This window comes from Pteropus alecto, unplaced genomic scaffold (assembly GCF_000325575.1).
Source record: "Pteropus alecto unplaced genomic scaffold, ASM32557v1 scaffold25, whole genome shotgun sequence".
NCBI classification, from domain to species: domain Eukaryota; kingdom Metazoa; phylum Chordata; class Mammalia; order Chiroptera; family Pteropodidae; genus Pteropus; species Pteropus alecto.
The window spans coordinates 4,597,422-4,616,306 of NW_006441955.1; the positions used below are offsets into that span (position 1 = coordinate 4,597,422).

The window sequence follows — 18,885 nt, forward strand, 5'->3', positions numbered from 1 at the left end:
CCCCCAACTGACCTCTTTCCAGCGGGTGACGGCCTCCAGGGACGGAGGGGCCAAAGCATCCCTGGGTACGCGGTCTGTGGGTGGCCTGGAGCTCTGCACGAGGATACAGAGAGGAATGAGACGTCGTTTGGACCTCTAGGGGCTCAAAGTGTCAGTGAGTGCTTCTGCAACTTCTGTACCCCAGTACCCGCAGACGACCGAGCATCGCCCTCAGAGCCCCGAGGCGCCGGGGGGGCCGTGAATTTGCCGCAAGTGAGCCGTATCTCGGAAGACTGCCGTTCCGGCTCAAAATGGACGTCACCAGAGAGCTTTTTGCCAGATGTACCATATACATATATATGCATATATATATTCATCTACATGCATATATATGTATATGGTGGATTTTCGAAGGAAACCTGCGTGGACCCCTCGGCTTTCAGAGAAGACAGGCCGGTCCTAGCACATCCACCTCCCTGGAGTGTGGACACAGGGCGTTCCAGAGCCACAATTCAACATGATCTCTTTTCATCCCAGAGGCCCGGGGGCTCCTTCCTAAGGCCTCTGCTCCTTCTTGCTTTCTAAATTTGAAATCAGAATTCAGGACTGGAACAGACACCTCCTTCTTCTCAACTTTCCGCAAGGACCCGTCGTAAGGGTCCCTGTATACGCATTCAAAATGAGGAAAACAGAGGATCAGAGAGGTGATCACACACCTAATAAGTGACAGAGTCAGAAGTCAGACCCACAAGGGTCTGAAGTCTCCCCCAAATTACGTCTTTACGCCCGGTGAAGGCAGTCATTTTTGCTTCTTCCTCGACAAAGATGGAGGGACAAATGGGACGATGGAAGGGTGGGTCTAAGCATTCCTGGGCACGCTGTCTGTGGGTGGCCCTGAACTCTACGCGAGGATACAGAGAGGAATGAGACGTAGTTTGTACCCCAAGGAGCTCATTGTATCAGCGAGTGCTTCTCAAACTTCTGTACCCCAGTACCCGCAGATGACCGAACATCGCCTACAGAGCCCCTAGGCGCTGGGAGAGCTGTGCATTAGCAGCAAGTGAGCCTTTTCTCAGAAGTCTGCAATTTTGGCTCAGAATGCACGTCAATAGAGTGCTTAATATGCATAGATGAATATATCTATGCATATATATATATGTGGTGGATTTTCTCTGCATACTCTCTGAGCATGCAGAGAGTAATGAGACATAGTTTGTAGCCCAAGGAGCTCATTGTAACAGTGAGTGCTTGTCAAACTTCTGTACCCAAGTACCCGCAGATGACTGAACATCGCCTACAGAGCCCCAAGGCGCTGGCCAGCACACTGGTTGCTGTAATTCCTTCCCCTTATCCAAAACTGTTGGCAAACAAACCCCAACAAACAGGACCCTCTAGGAAACTTGATACCCAAGCTAGAAATTTGGGGCAAGAGCAGGTGATGTGAGTGGGAGAGTCCGGTCTGGAAGGACGTTCATTTCTTTCTATGGATGTTAGAAGGGTGCAGTCACAAAGTAAGTGTTAAATCAATGTCCCAACTGAGGTTATTTAATTAACTGAGAATCCTTGGGGGTGTATCACTTCCACCACCCCATGTACATTTTATCTGAGAGACAATCTGAAGAAGAAAATTGAAAGAGCATGAGTCAGACAGAGGTGGGTTCAAATGATCGTAGAGGGTGACTTAGGAATGTCAAATATTACAAGGCTATGTTTCCTTCCCTGACAAATTGGGATAATATAGAAACACACTTCCATTAGATAATAGGTATCTTGCAGGTACATTATAGGCAGGGATCATTTATTTTCAACTATATTTATCTAATAATTAGTAGTGTTGGGCCCATAATAGATACAGAATAGGTGAATTTCTTCCCAGAGGTGATTCAAGACCTAGTCCTGGGCCTATCACGAATGCCCTCTCAGAGTGACCTTAGGAAATCTCCTCCCACCCTTGGACCTCAACCTCCCTTCTCTTTAAGCAAGGAAACTGAACAAGATTTTCGCTAAGCTTCCTTGCAGATCTAATATTCGACACGTCTGTGACTATTTGGTACACTCCACTCCATTGCTGCTTCTAGAAGCTAATAATGTTACAGACTGAGGAGACAGTAATAAGCTACGAATCACTTTGTATTTACAGATACACAGGCATTTAGGACAGGTTCTATAAATAGCTATAATACTGTATTGCACATTTGGCCTACTTTTGCCTTTTTAGAGGTCGAGTATTTTTTGTTTTGTTTTGTTTTAATCTTTTATTTGGATTGTTAAATAAGATGAAAACCGGGACAAGTTGCCACTAACATATTATGCAGCTTGAACTTTGGTGGCTAACTGCGCTATTACTGTGATTGATGAACATTGTACTGCAATCAGCTGGAAGCTGCTGCCTTCCACTCAGCAGAAATGAGGTCACAGAGCAGTGCTGGGGAATTGCCATCTCATAAGCAGGTCTATTTGTCTGTCACCAGTAGAAGAGTTTGCCACTATTACATCTTACCCTTGATTCCATCTGTTGTAAAGATGCTTGCTCCCTTGGACTGGCTCCTGAGATTTAAAGAATTTGACTAGTTTAAAAAAATTTTTTTTCTTTCTTTGCCTGGATACTCAGTAGGAGAGAAAATAATATTTGATATATGTACTAAAATACTCAGAGGTCACGAGGAACTCAATCTGAAATCCTAGTACTAAAGTAGATGGATGTTACTGCCCAGAACAATAGTAATTATCCCTGACTTGTACACGACTTAACAGTGGAAAAAGCACAGCCAAAACCACTGCCCTATGAAGGCACTACTTTTTTCCATGGTCAGAAAAGTCGATCAAGTCACTTCCCCCAAATGCCCCATTGCTAGAGCAGGGAGGCTGCTTAAAAGCACTGCTTGAGAGCTAGGTGAGAATTGCTCAACAGAGGCAGGTACAGGGAAAGCCAGAGCTTGGGCCTGCGAAGCATTGGGCATTTTTTGCTCAGACCAATGGGACCTGGTTGTCTTAAGAGACTGACTCTGCTAGACATCCATCAACTCAAACTAGTTTGAATCACTGAGCAATTTGTTAACAGATTAGGGACATAAATCTTTTTCTCTACTGGACTTGAAACTTGATAGCTTTGGGATTGAATCCTAACATGGCTCTCGCACTTGCTAGCTATGCGATCTTACCAAGTCTCTTAACCTCTTTGGATCATAGTTTATAAGAAATGTAGTATAGAATGTGGTGAAGAGCACAGACCTTGGAGACTACTGCCTGGGTTTGAACCTTTTTACTGTCATTTATTCATTATATGACTTTAGGCAAGCTAGAGAATCTCTTTGTACCTTAATTTCCTCATCTTTAAATGAGGTTGATTATAGTGCATCCCTCACAAAGATGTTGGGTGGATAAATGAGTTAAAACATGTAAAAGGCTTGGAACAATGCCTAGCACAGAGTAAGTGTGACATCAGTGTTAGCTACAATGACATTGGGGTGATAATCTTCACTTCTAGGGTTTATTTTGCAAATCAACCGAAATAATGAAGGTGAAAAAAAGTCAGTTATTAGTGTCAGAAGGGACATTTAAAATTACCTAAATAACCCCCTCATTTTATAAGTGGGAAATTAAGACTCATATAGGGAAGTAATTAGTCTAGAGTCACACTTGATTTAAGGGAAGAATCCAGGTCTCCTCATTCCAAGACCGAAGTTCTGTCCTCTGCACTGCATTAAAGAAAGCAACGTCTCCATAGGGGTGAGTCTGGAGTGTCCTTTTATGTGGTCCATTAGACCTGTTGCTAGTTAATGTACTTTCCTAGGACAATGAGCTGCATTTGAAATGGAGAGAAAACTGGGGAGAGACTCTTTCTCCTCCCTCACCGACTTTTGAGGAGTCATGTTAGTGCAAGGGGAAGCTGGAGATTCAGGCCAGGGCTGGGAGGAAAAATTTTCAGGAATCATCACTAGTTCCAAGTCATTATTTCAGCTAAAAACCAAACATGTGCCATATCTAAACAAGCTGGAATCATAAGCAAATCCATTCAGTTCATTACACAGGGTTTTTTGGGGTTTTGTTTTTTTCTTTAGGTGTTTAATTAAGCGGCTTCTACCAGGAGTGGTTTCAATTCTGCTTTTTGGTAGAAGTTAAGGTTTTACTCCCAGGAGAATTAGATTGGGATTGGGACATCTGAGTTTAGTTTTCCCAATTTTGTCAGAGTCATGACCCCCTTAGATTTATTCTGCTTAGAATCGCGTTTTTCAGTTGGACTACTCAGGAGTGATTGAAAAATAGGTTGAAAAAATGGACAGGATGGAGAGAAGACCCTATGAAGAATGGCAGATGGAATTAGAACCATTTGACTTACAAAAAGGGAATATCCCCAAGGATCACAATTTCTGTTTTCAAGTCATCTAAGAGGGTCATGGTGGCAGAGGGAGTAGAGTCTGTGAGGTCTCTGACAGCAGAGCTGGTACAAATTGAGTGAGAAAAAGAAGAAGAATTTTTGGAGACAGATTTCAGCTTAAAGCAAGGAAAATTTTCTGATTATGAGAGCTGCCCAAAGATAGTGTGAACAGTGAGCTCCTGTCCCTGCCTAGAAGGTGTATTTTAGAGGAAGGGATTTGGTTGTGAGGTCTGGCAGCCACTTGTCAGGAATAGGAAGATTGAAATTAACCAGTCAGACTAGGTAAAATTTGGGATCCTACCAACTCTAAATTTTCAGATTCTGGGAGTCTAAAAACCAGTGACCAATTTCATCAAGTTCCATAGTTAAGAAGCAGCTGGAAAGCAGCAAAACCAGAAATTCATGACCTATTTCTTTGTCTTGCCTGTGTTTCTCTTTTTCTTTGTCTTTCTTGAGCTCCCTCGTTTGCTCTTTCATATAGCAAGAATCTTTGACATTTTACAAGGAATAATCTTTTTCTTTTAAGTGTGTTTCTGACTCAGCCTTTGCTCCCTCAGCATCATTAGAGAGTCTGAGCTCTCTGGAGATTAGCTCTGGCCTGTCGCCACAGCAACTGCCCAGGCCCTGTGGGCATCCGTGATAACAGGCATAGGGCTTTCTGAGCCAAAGCTTGACTTGTGGTGAGAGGAAGCCCCACAGGGAACCTGATATGAAACAAGCATGTTGTGTGTGGGGAGGTTTTTCTTTTTAACAGGATTAACTGTGTAGGTGGGCCTCACTTTATACAGTTGGCCAGGAACCTGAAAAGTGTGTATGTGTGTGTGTGGGTGTGTGTCAAATTTTGGTGGATGGAGGAAATCTTATTTTAAAGGCAGAAAAGAAATTCACTCTCCAAGTCCCTGTAGCGAATCCCCTTGGTAAAATGGAGTCTTCTTTTATAAAGTGAATCTCTACCCACTTTGTGACCTGGCTGTTAGTCTAGTGCTGAGTGTCTATAAGTGGGGCCACATGCAGAGAACCTCAGGGGCATGCTTCCACCTCCACTGCAGGCAAAGAACAGCAGCAACTCAGCTGGCTCAGGGCTTAGGGATGGACAGAGTATAACTGGGGAAAGCAGAGTGAGTGTGGGGCCACAATAAGGGGTGATCGGGTTGGTGGGCCTTGCCTAGCATGAGCAGTTCTGCTGCAGCAGTGGCGGGGTGTCCGAGAGACGAGTGTTCTTAGAGGTGCCCAGCATAGAGGGGTCTGAGTCCAGCGAATCAGACATCTTGTCACAAATGGCATCCACCAGGCGCTCGAAGGCTTGCCTCACGCTAATGTTCTCCTTGGCACTGGCTTCAAAGAAGTCAAACCCTGAGAAGAGAAGAGAGATACGGGTAAGGATTTTTCCTTTCCCTTTCATGCTCCCTAGCCAGAACACTCTGGAACAATACAGCCAGTACTCAAGAGTGAAGCAAGGAAGCCTAATTCCATTGGCAGAGGATTCTGTTTTATGGAGATGGTACAGGGCAGGAATTACTTGCACTGGTTTTAGAATCAGAGAGATCCTGGCTCTACCATTAACCAGCTGTTTAACCCCAGGAAATCACCTATTCTTTTTATGAATCAATGGCATGGTTTATAAATAGGCATAATTTTACCTACTTCATAGAATTACTTCAAAGACTAAAGATAAAGTGTATAGCCCTGTGCCTCACACAGAGGGAGGTCATTAGATATATTTTCTGATAGAGTGAATAGTCCAATATGTGTGCATGGTACTTCAGTTTGCAAAGCACTTATCACATCCATTATCTCATTTGTTCCTCATGTCAGGCCTGGGGGAAGGAGTATCCAGACAGACTCTCTGTTTCACTAATGCAGACACTATGGCTTAGAGAAATAATCTGACTTGCCCAAGATAAGTAAAGGCACCAGTATGAGAAGCCCAGGATTTAGCCTTTTTGACCAGAGCTTTTCCTCCTCTTTCTCCTGCCTCCCACTCACCCCAGGTTGGGCTTTGGGAGACACCCCAAGATCCACACTGAAAAAAGCAAAGCTCCATTGCCCTTTCTACTCCCAGACGCACTGGTTTATCTCCACTTAATGGGGTTCTTCCTCCCTGAATTCCCCTGTATCTCTCCCTCCCCTCACAAACCCAACAAAAGGCCCAGGGAAAACTGCACCTAAAGCATGAGACATTCTTGTCTGTTTTGTACCTTGAGATTCTTAACGTTTCCTGTGACAATGAACAGAACTTGGTTGTCCCAGGAGACAAGAAAGGCCCTCCTGATTCAGACAAAGTGGCTGCTTCCCAACTGAGGGACCTTGGCCAGGTTGGTGGCAGCCCTTAAAAGCATAAACCAACTTCTCCATCATTTCCTTGGCACCAGCCTGCTCCCTCCTCTTTTGTTTGTCCACTTTCCTCTTTCCTTTCCTTCTGAGCCTATATTTCCCCTCAAAAGCTTCTCTCTTCCCTTTTTTCATTTTAGCTCTTTTTTCCTTTATGTTCTCTCTTTGGGGTTCCTAATATTTATTGAACACCTACTGTATGCCAGACTCCATGCTAGGAGCTTTACAAACATCTTACTTAGTCCTCACAGCAACCTGTTGGGTAAATATAATCTTCTCCAATTTATAAATGATAAAATGAAGCCTCCAAGAGATTATATAACTTGCACAAGGTCACATGGCTGTATTAGTGGAAATTGGGCTTAGATCTCCCAAGTCCATACATAGCCCTGCCTCCCAATTTTTCCTCTTTCTCCCTTTCACTTACTCCCCCCATCCCCACTTCACATCTTTTTCTTCCTTTATAATTCTCTTTGGCCTCCTTTGCTTTTATCTGACTACCACAGTGTCTGATTCTGGGCAAGTCACTTCATTTTTCTGAATCACTTAACCTCTCTGAGTCTCAAGACTCCTCGTTCGTCAAATAGAAGTAATAACAGTGTCTCCCTGCTGAGAGTGGTTGGGAGGATTGAGTGAGATGATGGGTAAATGCTGTACAAAAGTTGCTTGTTATAATGACAGTTTCTTTCTGCTCCTTTTCTTTCTTCTGCTTCTCTCACTTATTTTTCTTTTTCTCTCTTTTTCATCTTCTCCTGCAAAGAAGAGGAGTTTCTTTCCTCCTCCCTATTATCCTACTGTCCATAAAGAGGGCCAAAGCCCCCAGATACAAACAAGGCTCCTCTTCCCCTGGCCATTCCAGCTTGAAGGCACTCACAACTCTTGCCAGCCTACCTCCAGCTGACAGCTTCTCCTGTAGCCCATTTCCCAGCCTGAAAAAGGCAAGCTGCAGAAGTGCCCGCTAATTGTGGAGGTGTGATGAAGGAGGCAACTGCTGACTCATTATCCTTAGGCTGTAGAAATCTAGTCAGCTTCAGAGACCCTCTAGCATGTAGCTTTTCCTTAATGAATATCATAAAAATTGACTCTCTGGCCTTTCTCTTATTACAAGTGACAGTGTTAAAGGAGGTGGTTGGGCTGGGGGGATGTTGCTTAGGAAAGAGGCATCAGGTAACAACGTAAATAGGCTTAAACTATCAGTTCAGATGAAGATGAGGACACAGGTCAAGGTCAGGGGCACAAATGCCTTCTAAGGAACTGGCATGGAGGGGAGGATATGCCACATTGTGCACATGGCCAGTGGGAAGAGGTCCAGGAGTCAGACAACCCTGAATTTGAATATAGACTCTGTCAGCTACCAGCTGTGTGACCATAGGCAAGTTGACTGATCTCTCTCAACCTGTTCCCTCATCTGTAGAATGGGGTATATATTACCTACCTCATAGGGTGGTATTGAGAATTAAACGCATGGAAGTATGTGAAGTGATTGGCATGTGGAATACATGGCAATTCGCTTTCCCTTATATTCCCAGCCCACCTTTGTCCCAGCTTCCTTGCCCCTGCATTGTCTCCCAGGACCTTTGGGAAAACCCTCATTTTCGTCATCATTCATTGTCAATCAATAAGCCAGGTCTTTCTTGAATATTACCTTTGCACCAGGTCTTGTGATGAGTGCTAGGGGCAAAGGGAGACCCAATCTAATTGTGGAGAAAAGACACACTAATCAAGTGTCAGTTCTTCACATGTGCAGACTCCTTAACAGTTCACAAATACAATTTTAAAACAACCTTGCGAGGGGACCTGAGGTGAGGCAAGGGTTATTACTTGTAATTAACAGATAGGGAAACCAAGGCTCAGAGATAGGGCATAAGCCAAGGCTCTATCCCTTATGCCCCCTTGTCTCCCTCTTAGTTAGAACATTGGCAGAGCACACTGTAACATTTCTAACCCCAGTAAAGTAAACCAGAGGCTGTGCAGAAATGCAGTGGAGGGAGAGTGGCAGGGGAGGAGAGGGGGAGGAATCTTCCAGAAGTTAATGGGGATGGGAGCCTTTAAGGCCAGAAATGAGCAAAGAGCTTCACCTAACTGACTTCTCATTCTTCAGGACTCAGCTTAACTAGGGCCTCTCTATTCTCTTCTGTGCTTCCCTCTGCCATAGTACATAGCACATGTTACCCTGCAAGAAGCCCGTTTGAGAAGGAGCTCCCTGAACAGAGACCATGTCATTTATCTGAGCCCAGCTGGAGTAGGTGCTTGATGAGTACAGGTTGAATGAATAGATGAATGAAAGGAGTGGGAATGAGCGTGGAGGGTGCGGTTAAGGGGATGTGGACAGTGAAGGCTATAAGCACTCAGTAAAACTAGCATTGCAGTTTCTGCACTGGACACGGGGGACACTGAGGTGAGTCAGACACAGTTCCTACCTTTGAGAAACTCCTAGTCTAGTGTGGGAGATATAGTGATAATATTATAGTGGTAAGTGCTGGAATGGTGGGAGGCCAGGGGATTTTCAGGCCATGAGAGAGGTACTTAAATGAGCCTGGGGGCCAGGGAAGGCTCCTTGAGAAGCTGATTCCTAAGAAGATATCAGCTAGATAAAGACATGTGATCGTGAATATATATGTGAGCACATGCATTGTGCAGCATACCACACAGGGAAAACAGCATGAGGACAGATAATGGGGCAAAAAACCAGCCATGGTATATGCTAGAATGACCATAGCAATTTGTTATCATTAGAGCAGAAAGCTCTAATAGGGAGGGCTGAAGTAATAGGTGGCTAAACATGGAGAGCTCATATGTCATGCCAAGGACATGTCTTCACTGTCATCTCCAAGGTACCCAAGGTATGAGAACTCTGATTCAAGTAACTAGCTCATGGGCCTAGCCAGCTCATGGGTCTCTTTTGCTAGCAGAACAATTCCAAATGCACCCCCATGCAATTACTGTCAGTCTCCTTGGAAGATTCTTCATTAGTAGACCCAGATAGTAACCTTTTCCTCAGCTTCATTAGTAGGGATTCTCAGGAGCTGAGAATCTAGTGAGGTCAGGAAGATGACAACTAATTAATCAGACTAGCCCCACCCCACCCCCCATCCCCCAAGTCCTTTCTTCCCTCTAATTGGCTTCAGAACAATGGGGTTTCTGCTGTCTTGAGTAGGGCCCAATTCTTAACTGAATCTGATATGATTCCTTCTACTCTAAAATGATCATGTTTACCCATCTGGTCCAAAGGTAGCAGTCATAGACCCATAAACCTATAGACTGTGTCAAAATTGCCTGCTTCTGAATTTGACCTCAGAATTCTATTCAGAAACTTACAAACCAGCTAAACTTACCTGTCTTCATCTTGACATTGCCCAAGAACATTTCCCCTTCACTTACATGTTCAAATCCGTTCTCCATCCTGTTCTCATACCTCCCCATCTCCATCATATGTCAATCTTCAACTAATACCCTTCTGGTCACTGATGATTTTGACAAGGACTCACTGTCTTCCTTTCCATCCAGGCTTGTTCTCATTCTCAGAAACTTTGGGTTTCACGTGGATGATCCATCCAACACCCTAGACTCTTAACTTATCGATATCTCCTTTCCAGCAGCCTTCTCTTTAATTTTGCTGCAGCTATATTCCTGTCCTTATAGGTTGAGCTATTTTTACTTGCATTTGTGTCACCGGAACTGACAGAAGTTTAATTAGTACAATGTCTAGATTTATCGGCTTAAAACCCATGATCTTGTATGGTTTGGCCTCTGTCTACTTTTCCAGACTCATATTCCTGGCTCACACCACTCTCCAGAAACATCAACATTTTCTTATTTGGTGCCTTTGCTCATGCTGTTATTCTCTAGCTCCTCCTCCATTTACATCTTTATACTCATCCGTGGAATCACTGATTCCAGAGAACCTTCCCTTTCTCTTCCCATTCTAACTCCACAACTCAGAACATACAATGTACCTCTCCCCTGCACTCCCAGAGTACCTTATATGATTGTTTCAGTCACATCCCAATGGGAAAATGGAAATCTTAATATTTAATCCAGAAGGAACGGGTTATACAGGTGATAGAAGAACCAGAGGCCAAATAGAATAGTAAAGAAACCCAAAGATTATCAAAAGCAAGAAAACAAAAAACAAAAACAAATCAAAACATAACAAAATAACTATTACTGGAGCCAAAGGAAGCTAAGACCATGGGAGCAGGAGTCAGAGGAAGAAAGCAGCTGCTAATGGAGGAGGTGGCTAAAGGGAGTGAGGGGTGGAAGGATTATGCAGGTTTCTCCCTTTTCTCCACCCGCAGTACCTGCCAGTGTTTCTCCCTGGCTAACCCAGCCAGAAGCAACTGTCACAGGAGCCTGCGAAACATAGTCTGCAAAGGTTAACACACCAGAGGGGGTTGTAGGAGAGAAGCAGAGCAGGAGAAGGGTGAAGAATGACAGCAAACAGGCTAAAGACTGGCACAGACATCTACCCAAAGGATATTGAAATGATCTCTCTACTATTTTATTTCTCTAGTCGATGAGGATTTTGAGGGCAGGGAACTCATTCACCACTCTGTCCTCAGGATCCATCATGTGTTCAGTGATTGTGGCAGATTATTCACTGCCCTACCTGTAGAGGATTTTACATTCCTACAGATTGCCAAGTGTCTTACAGTGCGTTCTTGTGGAAGGATCCCATCTCCCCACTTTGTCAACATCAGATTTGATCGTGTGATTTGTCAATGGATGTGGGCTTTGCAAATCTTGCCAGAAGCTTTAATAAACTTTGTGTGGTTTAGCCATCCCACACTGGATCCTAGAGTAAGAAGACACATGGAACTGAGTCACAGCTGACTTGCAGTGACATGTAATGTAAATGGGAAATAAAAACTTTATCATCTAAGCTACTAACGGAGGTTGCGTGTTACCGCAACATAATCTAAGGAAATCTCACTAAGACTGTGACAGAGTAAAAATTTGAAGAGAAACTATGGCAGGCTTTTGTGGAAACAGCCCTGGATGATACAATGGGAGCCCTAGGATTTTGAATCCACAGGCTGAGTTTCAGTACTAGGCCTGCCACCTGCTATCTGTATGACTAGAAGTTATATCATCTTTAAGTGAAAGAAATAAAGACACAAAAGTATGGCACAGCTCATTATGTGCAAGAAAACACAAGTGGTATGGACTCAGCTTCTTCAGTATAATGGAGCTGATGATAATGTAACCTTCCAGGCTAGGAGGGAGGGTGAGGGTCACAAGAGAATGGTTGTGAAAGCACATTGAGAACTATAAGTCACAGCACCAAAGTTAGGTATTAGCAAATGCCAACTAGGTCTTTGTTTCTCTGCAACTAGGCTCAGTGATACAAGGTTTCAATTGTTCATTCCAATCCAAAAAAAAAAAAAAATTATCAAGCATCTAAAATAAGCAAGGCAATGTTCAAGGGTCTGTGGAGTCTGAGTGATGAGTAGAAATTGTGTGAATTGAAATCATAGAATCAAAGACGGATAGAGCCAAACAGACCTTCCCATTCAACTGTTTTTTAGCGGAGCAAAATGACACCCAGAGACAGGAAACAAGACGCTCAAGGCCACACAGTAAACTAGTGGCAGAAGCAGAACTACTCAGTCACCTAACTTCTAGTCTAGTGCTTTTATCACTACACTTTGCTGGAGTGAGTGAATGTGTGTGTTTCAAAATCACATTTTAAATGAGTATCTCCTCCCCTAGTAGGCAGAATCACATTTACCTTTTACTAGCCTCCCTGGGTTCTGGCCAGACCCATTCCCAGTCAGATCCAGGAAAGGGACAAGAAGCTCCTTTCTGAAGGGCACAGGGAAACAGATGCCCCCAAATGCCATGCCTTCTGGAAGAGGAGTCCCAAAACTCCTCCACCCTCCCAACAATCCACTTACTTCAGCATCTTTACAACTTCACCCATGTCTCAAGAACTTTGAGGATATAGAAGACCTGTTGCTACTCATAGCTGTAATAAATGCTAGTTGGTGGCCATATCTATACTGTTGGCTGAGTGAGTTGAGAAAAGCTAAAACAAAATCCTAAAGAAGAATCCCATAAAGCAGAGCATGGCACTACTGCACTGGAAAGCAGACCACTGAAACTTACTTAATAGACGGCATAGCAGATGAATAGGACTGGGGTGGAGATGAGGAAGGCTGAGCATCTTCCCTCACTGTTCCCAGACCTGACCACATCCTTGCAAAATTCTTAACATGGTTCACAAGATCCCACGTGATCTGGTCCCTGCCTACCTCTCCACTCTCCACCTCACACTCTTCTCCCTTGATCGTTTAGTTCCTGTGACATGGCCTTCTTTCAAGCTCATGAGTGTTTCAAGCTCTAGCTCACATTAGGCTCATCCTTTTTTTGTTACAGTTTTATTGATTACTATTCACATACCATACAATTCGCCCAATTAAAGTGTACAACTAAATGGTTTTAGGATATTCACATAATTGTGCAACCATCACCACAATCAATTTTAGACTATTTCAGCAACTCAAAAAGAAATCCCACACCCACTAGCTATTATCCTTCAAGCTCCTCATTCCCCTCAGCTCTGAGCTAACCTACTTTTGTATCTTTCTATATTTGCTTATTCTAAACTGTTCAAATGAATAGAATAATATAATTTATTTTAAAATTTGTGATTGGTCTTGATGTGGAACACTCCTCCACCCTCCGCTCTGCATACTCACTATTTGCCTGGCTAACTTTTTCTCATACTTTAGTTCTCAGCTTAAGTGTTACTTTCTCAGATCGCCAATCCAAAATTAGGTTTCTTGATCTTTTTTTTTTCTTTCTTTCTTTATAGCATTTGTAACTTGTGTTACTTTTATCTGCCTGCCATTCCTTCCTTTAGGGAACCACTATTTTAAACAGTTGTAGTGGGACTGTAGGTTATAATACTTGCCTCCCCCATTCTGGGACAGACATGTAACTCACAGGTGACCAATCATAGTCTTCCCTGAGATTAATATATGGTGGTTGGGAGAGAGAAGGCTTCTTTTTGCAGGAGTTGGACAGATATGAATCTGGAGCTGCTATCACCCATCTTACCCATGCAGAATTTGGATACAGAAGGAGGCTGAAGGGGTAAGCAAAGCTGAGAAATGGAGAGTGCAATTGAGTCCTGGGTTTAGTGGACTTCCCAGCTACATGAGTGGATAAATTCTTTTTTTATTTTTTAATTAAAGCTAATTTGACTTGGGATTTTATCACTTGCCATAACAAGAGTCCTAACTCATGCAGAGCTTAACACAATTTTTAACTGCTTTATTGAGACATAATTCACCCATTTATAACAATTAAAATTATATATTTATTTGTATAATTATTCGTTTAATGTCTCTTTATCCATTAGTTCTATGACAGTAAGGATCATAGCTGTTTTGTTCACTGTTGTATCCTAAGTGTCAAAACAGAGCCTAGCCCAGAGTATGTGATCAATAAATATTCATTTTTCAATGAGTAAGTGAATAAATGTATAAATGACTGAATATCTACCCTGCTCTAGGTGCCTGGGATAATGAAACAAATTAGACATAACCCTAGCTGCTCTCAAAGTCTCACAGGAGAGAAAAACATGTAGGTAGAAAAGTTCTGGTAAGCAAGAGAGGAAAGCTCGTGAAATTGTACAAGACAGAGATGGGTTACCTTGGCCCACCCAAATATGACCAATTCGTTAAGGCCCTCTTCAAGTGCCTCCCTAAAACCTTTTACTAAGAATTAATCTCACTTACATCTTCGTTCCTACATAAATTTGATAGATCTATACTGCCTCCACTACTTCCTAACTGCACAATTATGATCAAGTTATTTGATCTCTCTGGACTTTATTTTTCAGAATATTGTACATGTCCTATAATACCTGCCTTAAAGGGTTATAGTGAGAAATAAATGAGATAATAAATGCAAAGTATTTTATACGATGCCTGGTTCAACATATATCACCTATTATTACCATATTTACTCTACAGTGAGGTTAAGTAGTTAAGAGCACAGGCTCTGGAACCAGACTACTGCTTGGGTTCAAATTCTGACTCTACCTGTTACTAGCTGTGTGGCCTTAAGCAAGTTACTCAACTTCTCTGTGCCTGAGTTTTCTCATCTGTTAAAAAAACAACTTAAAGTTAAAAAAGGGTGCATGTCTGAGGGTTTCAGATAGCCTGAGGTCACCTAGATGTGGGCTTCACCACATGCTTACTGTTCTATGAACCACAGATCAATGGATGCACTTTCTAGACCTGAGAACCTCTGTGATGGGGTAAGGGCAGCACGACCCAAGGTGACTCAACCTCCCTATTTATTAAGCACCTACAGTTTGCTAATTTCTATTCCAGACCATCCTGGGGAATAGGAAAGGGGAGAAAGAAGTATAGAATACTTCCCCGCCACATACACACATAATATATATAACATAAATATATATAACACACAACTCACACTTGTGTATTATACAGTTTACCCACCTACTAGCCTAAATATTGGTACTATCACTTTAAACTCCTTCTCCTGAAAATTCACAGCACTGTTGTGAGAAATACTTAACGGAGACTGGCTAAAAGCTAAGCAGTATGTCTATTCTTCTAGAAGATTTCTCTAAGGTGCTTTTACATTGGATTCCAATACAGAAAAGAAAGGCTTCTATTTTAAGCAAGTGTAGGCAGGAGTCCTGCCGTAGGGCCCCCGAGACACACCTCAGGCACCAGGGTCTCAGTGGAGCACAAGGATCAAGATGCTTTAACCTTGGAAAAAGAGCATTACTGAGCTGCATACTTAAACCACATTGTTTCATTCCTTCATATAATTACTTTTGTTGTGAGTTGTATTTTTGGTGAGGAAGCGTCAGTTTACACTGAGAAAACCTGTAAGACACAGCCTACCATGTTCAGTGTTGTAGTTGCTATAAGGATGTTTGATATTAAGGATGTTGTCGCATACAGCATATAAAGTCTGCTTTACAGTTGCCAATGAAGAGCAGTACTTCTCTGAAATAATGGAATTGTTTTCATCTTAAGGACCATATCTGAACCATGTAACTGATTACATTTCCTTTTTCGCAATGGTTGTTAGGAAGCTCAAAGCCAATATTTTGGCCTAACTCTTGCACGTGCCCAAGAATTTACAACATACATACTTATCTCACCCCTGGCTTCCTCTTATTTTCCTCCTACCTTTACTTTCCCTTGGCTTCAGTTTTCTCACTTATTTAGTTTTTTATTGATGAACTATGATAATTTTATAAGATACCTCAAATCTTCTGTGGAAGGAGCTGGTAAAAAAAGAGTTCATAAACTTAAGTTTTACTTACACAGTCAATGTAACAAAATATGCACATATCATGAGTAATGGATTAGTTAAAACAAAGCCCATACGTACATCATGCAAATATAAAACAATACACACAGAGCACATTATGCACATAATTCACAATCACAATACACCCTTAAGGCACACTCCCATGCATACACACACACATACAACATGAGCACACACATGTCGTGTACACACCAAGCTGCTCTGCAAGGAGCCGGCCCTTTTCAGTGGGAACAACCCTTTCTTCTTCCATATCACACTTGTTCCCCACCAGGATAACCTGTGCATTGTCCCAGGAGTAGGTCTTGATCTGAGTGGCCCTAAAGAGAGACAGAGAGAAGGCTATAAATGACACTTTCCTAGGCTGAAAAGGACTCTGTGAAGCTTGAAGAAACCAATTCCCTTCCATGGGGATAGCAACACCCAAGGTACTGTCAATTAATTCAGCTGACGACAGACAGACAGATACCTACCCCTATCGGCTGTCACAGATGCTGACACCTGAGCCTTAGTTGCACATCTTACGTAGCTCTTTGGATCCCTCCTCTAAAATGTCTACCTGACTACATCCTTAAAAGCTTTCTCTGCCCTCTTCCACTCCCCACTAGCAATGCAATGAAGTCTAGATCCCTCGTTAAGCGTTTAAGACCATTCATGTCCTATCTCTCCAGCCTCATCACCTTCCACTTTACAAACCTTCTCTCCCATTCCCCAAATGCTTTTCCATGGCTTACACCTTTGCCTATACTAGGAATTCCTTTCCCACACTGACTCACCCTCCAGGGCCCAGTGCTAATCCCACAATTCCTTACAGAGAGGCTTCCCCAGGCCGAGCTAGCCTCTCCCTCCTCCTCTGTGAGTCATAAACCTTCACCAAGGCCTTAGATCATGAGTATTTGTAGAAACCAAAATGTCAGTAGTGGTTTCCTTCACACACAATGATGATTATATGAAACTTCTAAAAAAATAGTTTTCTACACTTTATAAATTTTTGAAAGTAAGCATGTTTTATTTCTATAAATAGAAACAAAATTTTAACAGAGGGAATAAAATAGGACCCTTATATATTGTGGAGACATCTTTTTGTGGGGATGGGCGTAACTCTGTCCTCAACTACTCCATCAGGTAGAAACAATTACTTTCCCTTTTGGTCCCCTACGTGTTTACTGTAGCTACTGTTACATTTGGCTGAACTTATCTGTCCTTCCTTTGAGGGCAGAGACAGGCTTATTCATCCTTGGAGTGCCAGCTCTCAGCACAGAGCAGAGTAGTTGTCGGTGAATGTCTGATGAATGAATAAACCAGCAAATAGTTAATCCTGAAAGTATAACCCTATCTTGACATTGACCCTCAATCTGATTCAATCCTAACTACAACCTGGATCTATTACTGGTGAGCCTGTTCCTAAAGCTGGTCCCACCACCCGTCAATCTGATTCAATCCTAACTACAACCTGGATCAATAGATGAGCCTGTTGAGCCTGTTCCTGGTGAGCCTGTTCCTAAAGCTGGTCCCACCACCAACCTTCTCTTTAAGCTAAGAAGCCATTCCCTCAAAAGATGGGGTTCACTTAATCACCATTTGTTGTAAACCAACAAAGAGCTAGGTTGCATGCTGGACACTGAGATTTAGATGGCAGGTGGGGGTTAGGCTGGGACCAAGTTTTTCAGAGGCAAAACTCAAAGACCAGGGCTTGGGAGAGATGGCCGCTTAGTTAGTCTTCAGCCTCAAGGCAGTAACTAGAGCCAACTCTCCATATTTCCCCATGCTACTCTTCCTGTCATTTTCCTCCTTCCTCCCACCCCATCCACTCTCAGCTCCCAGATTAGCAACTCAGGTTATTCTTGGAGGAATCATCACCAGGTGTTAGAGTCACTGTGTTCCTGAGGCAGAATGAGTACGAACTGATGGAGAAAGGGAAGGAGGTCAAGACCAACAAGGAATGAACAGTGTGGAGACACTTAAAGAAAAAGCTAATCACTCCATGGGGACAGGTGGAAGGCGGGGGAAGGAGGGGATAAAAATCATGACTGGAGGAAAGAGAGAGAATAAGAAATAAAAAAAGGAGGAGAAAAAAGAGGATTAAAGAGAAGAGAGAGGAAGGGAAGGAGAAAGAGGAAAGGTAGAAGTTGTTAAAGGGAAGGGGGAGAAAGAAGGAATAAGCAGATGACAGTGAGGCTGAGAAAGAGAACACAGGCCATGAATGACAGACACATGGGTGGCCCCCTGGACTGCTGTTCAAAACAGGTGGGGGAGTGGGGGAATACAGCAGGCAGCCTGCAAGGTCACTCCCAATTCAAGGCTCCAAGACACCAACAGTGCTCCACATAGTCATGGCAACTGTTCCTGGGGAGAAGGGAAGTCCACAAAGGTCAGCTGTTAGCAAAAGGGCGCAGGAGAAAAGCTTGGCACTGGCCAGCACTGCTGTGTGTGCCTGGCCTGCTCAGTCTCTTATTCTAAAGAAGAGCTAAATACAACTGCTCCGCCTTCTCCTATCTTCATTCTTTCCACTCTTAGGGGCAAGAGTCCTGGCGCCTCCTTTTCACTGTCCTTCCCCACATGCTCCCTTCTCCCTGTAAGTTATGCTCCAGGAAGAAAGATGTAAGTTGTTCAGATGTTGCACCTCTGGGGAGCTGTGCTGATTTCCATTGTAAATTGAATCTTTGCCAACTTGGACTGGATGCACTCTTGGACCCCTGACCTGGCCCAAGAATAAACTTTATAGAGAAAGCAGTATGTGAACTCACTTAGCGATGTCCAGAATGACCTTTCCAAAACACTAATCTAAACCTGTTGTTTCCCTGTTCAAATGTCATCGCTGTGGGATAAAATCCAAACTCCTTACCCCAGCATACAAAATCCTTCATGACCTCTGC

At 43.1% G+C, this 18,885-nt stretch overlaps 1 protein-coding gene across 1 annotated transcript in view; it reads right to left on the bottom strand.

Moving 5' to 3' along the window:
- Positions 1-5,092: 5,092 nt before the first annotated feature.
- RAB3B (RAB3B, member RAS oncogene family) overlaps positions 5,093-18,885 on the bottom strand; it is a 54,886-nt gene continuing 41,093 nt past the window's right edge. Inside the window, exons 4-5 of the mRNA XM_006919191.3 lie at positions 16,205-16,329; positions 5,093-5,710 (exon numbers count right to left, since the gene is read on the bottom strand). Of these exons, the coding sequence (XP_006919253.1) occupies positions 5,523-5,710; positions 16,205-16,329 (313 nt within the window). The 3' untranslated portion in view covers positions 5,093-5,522. The remainder of the gene's footprint in view (positions 5,711-16,204; positions 16,330-18,885) is intronic.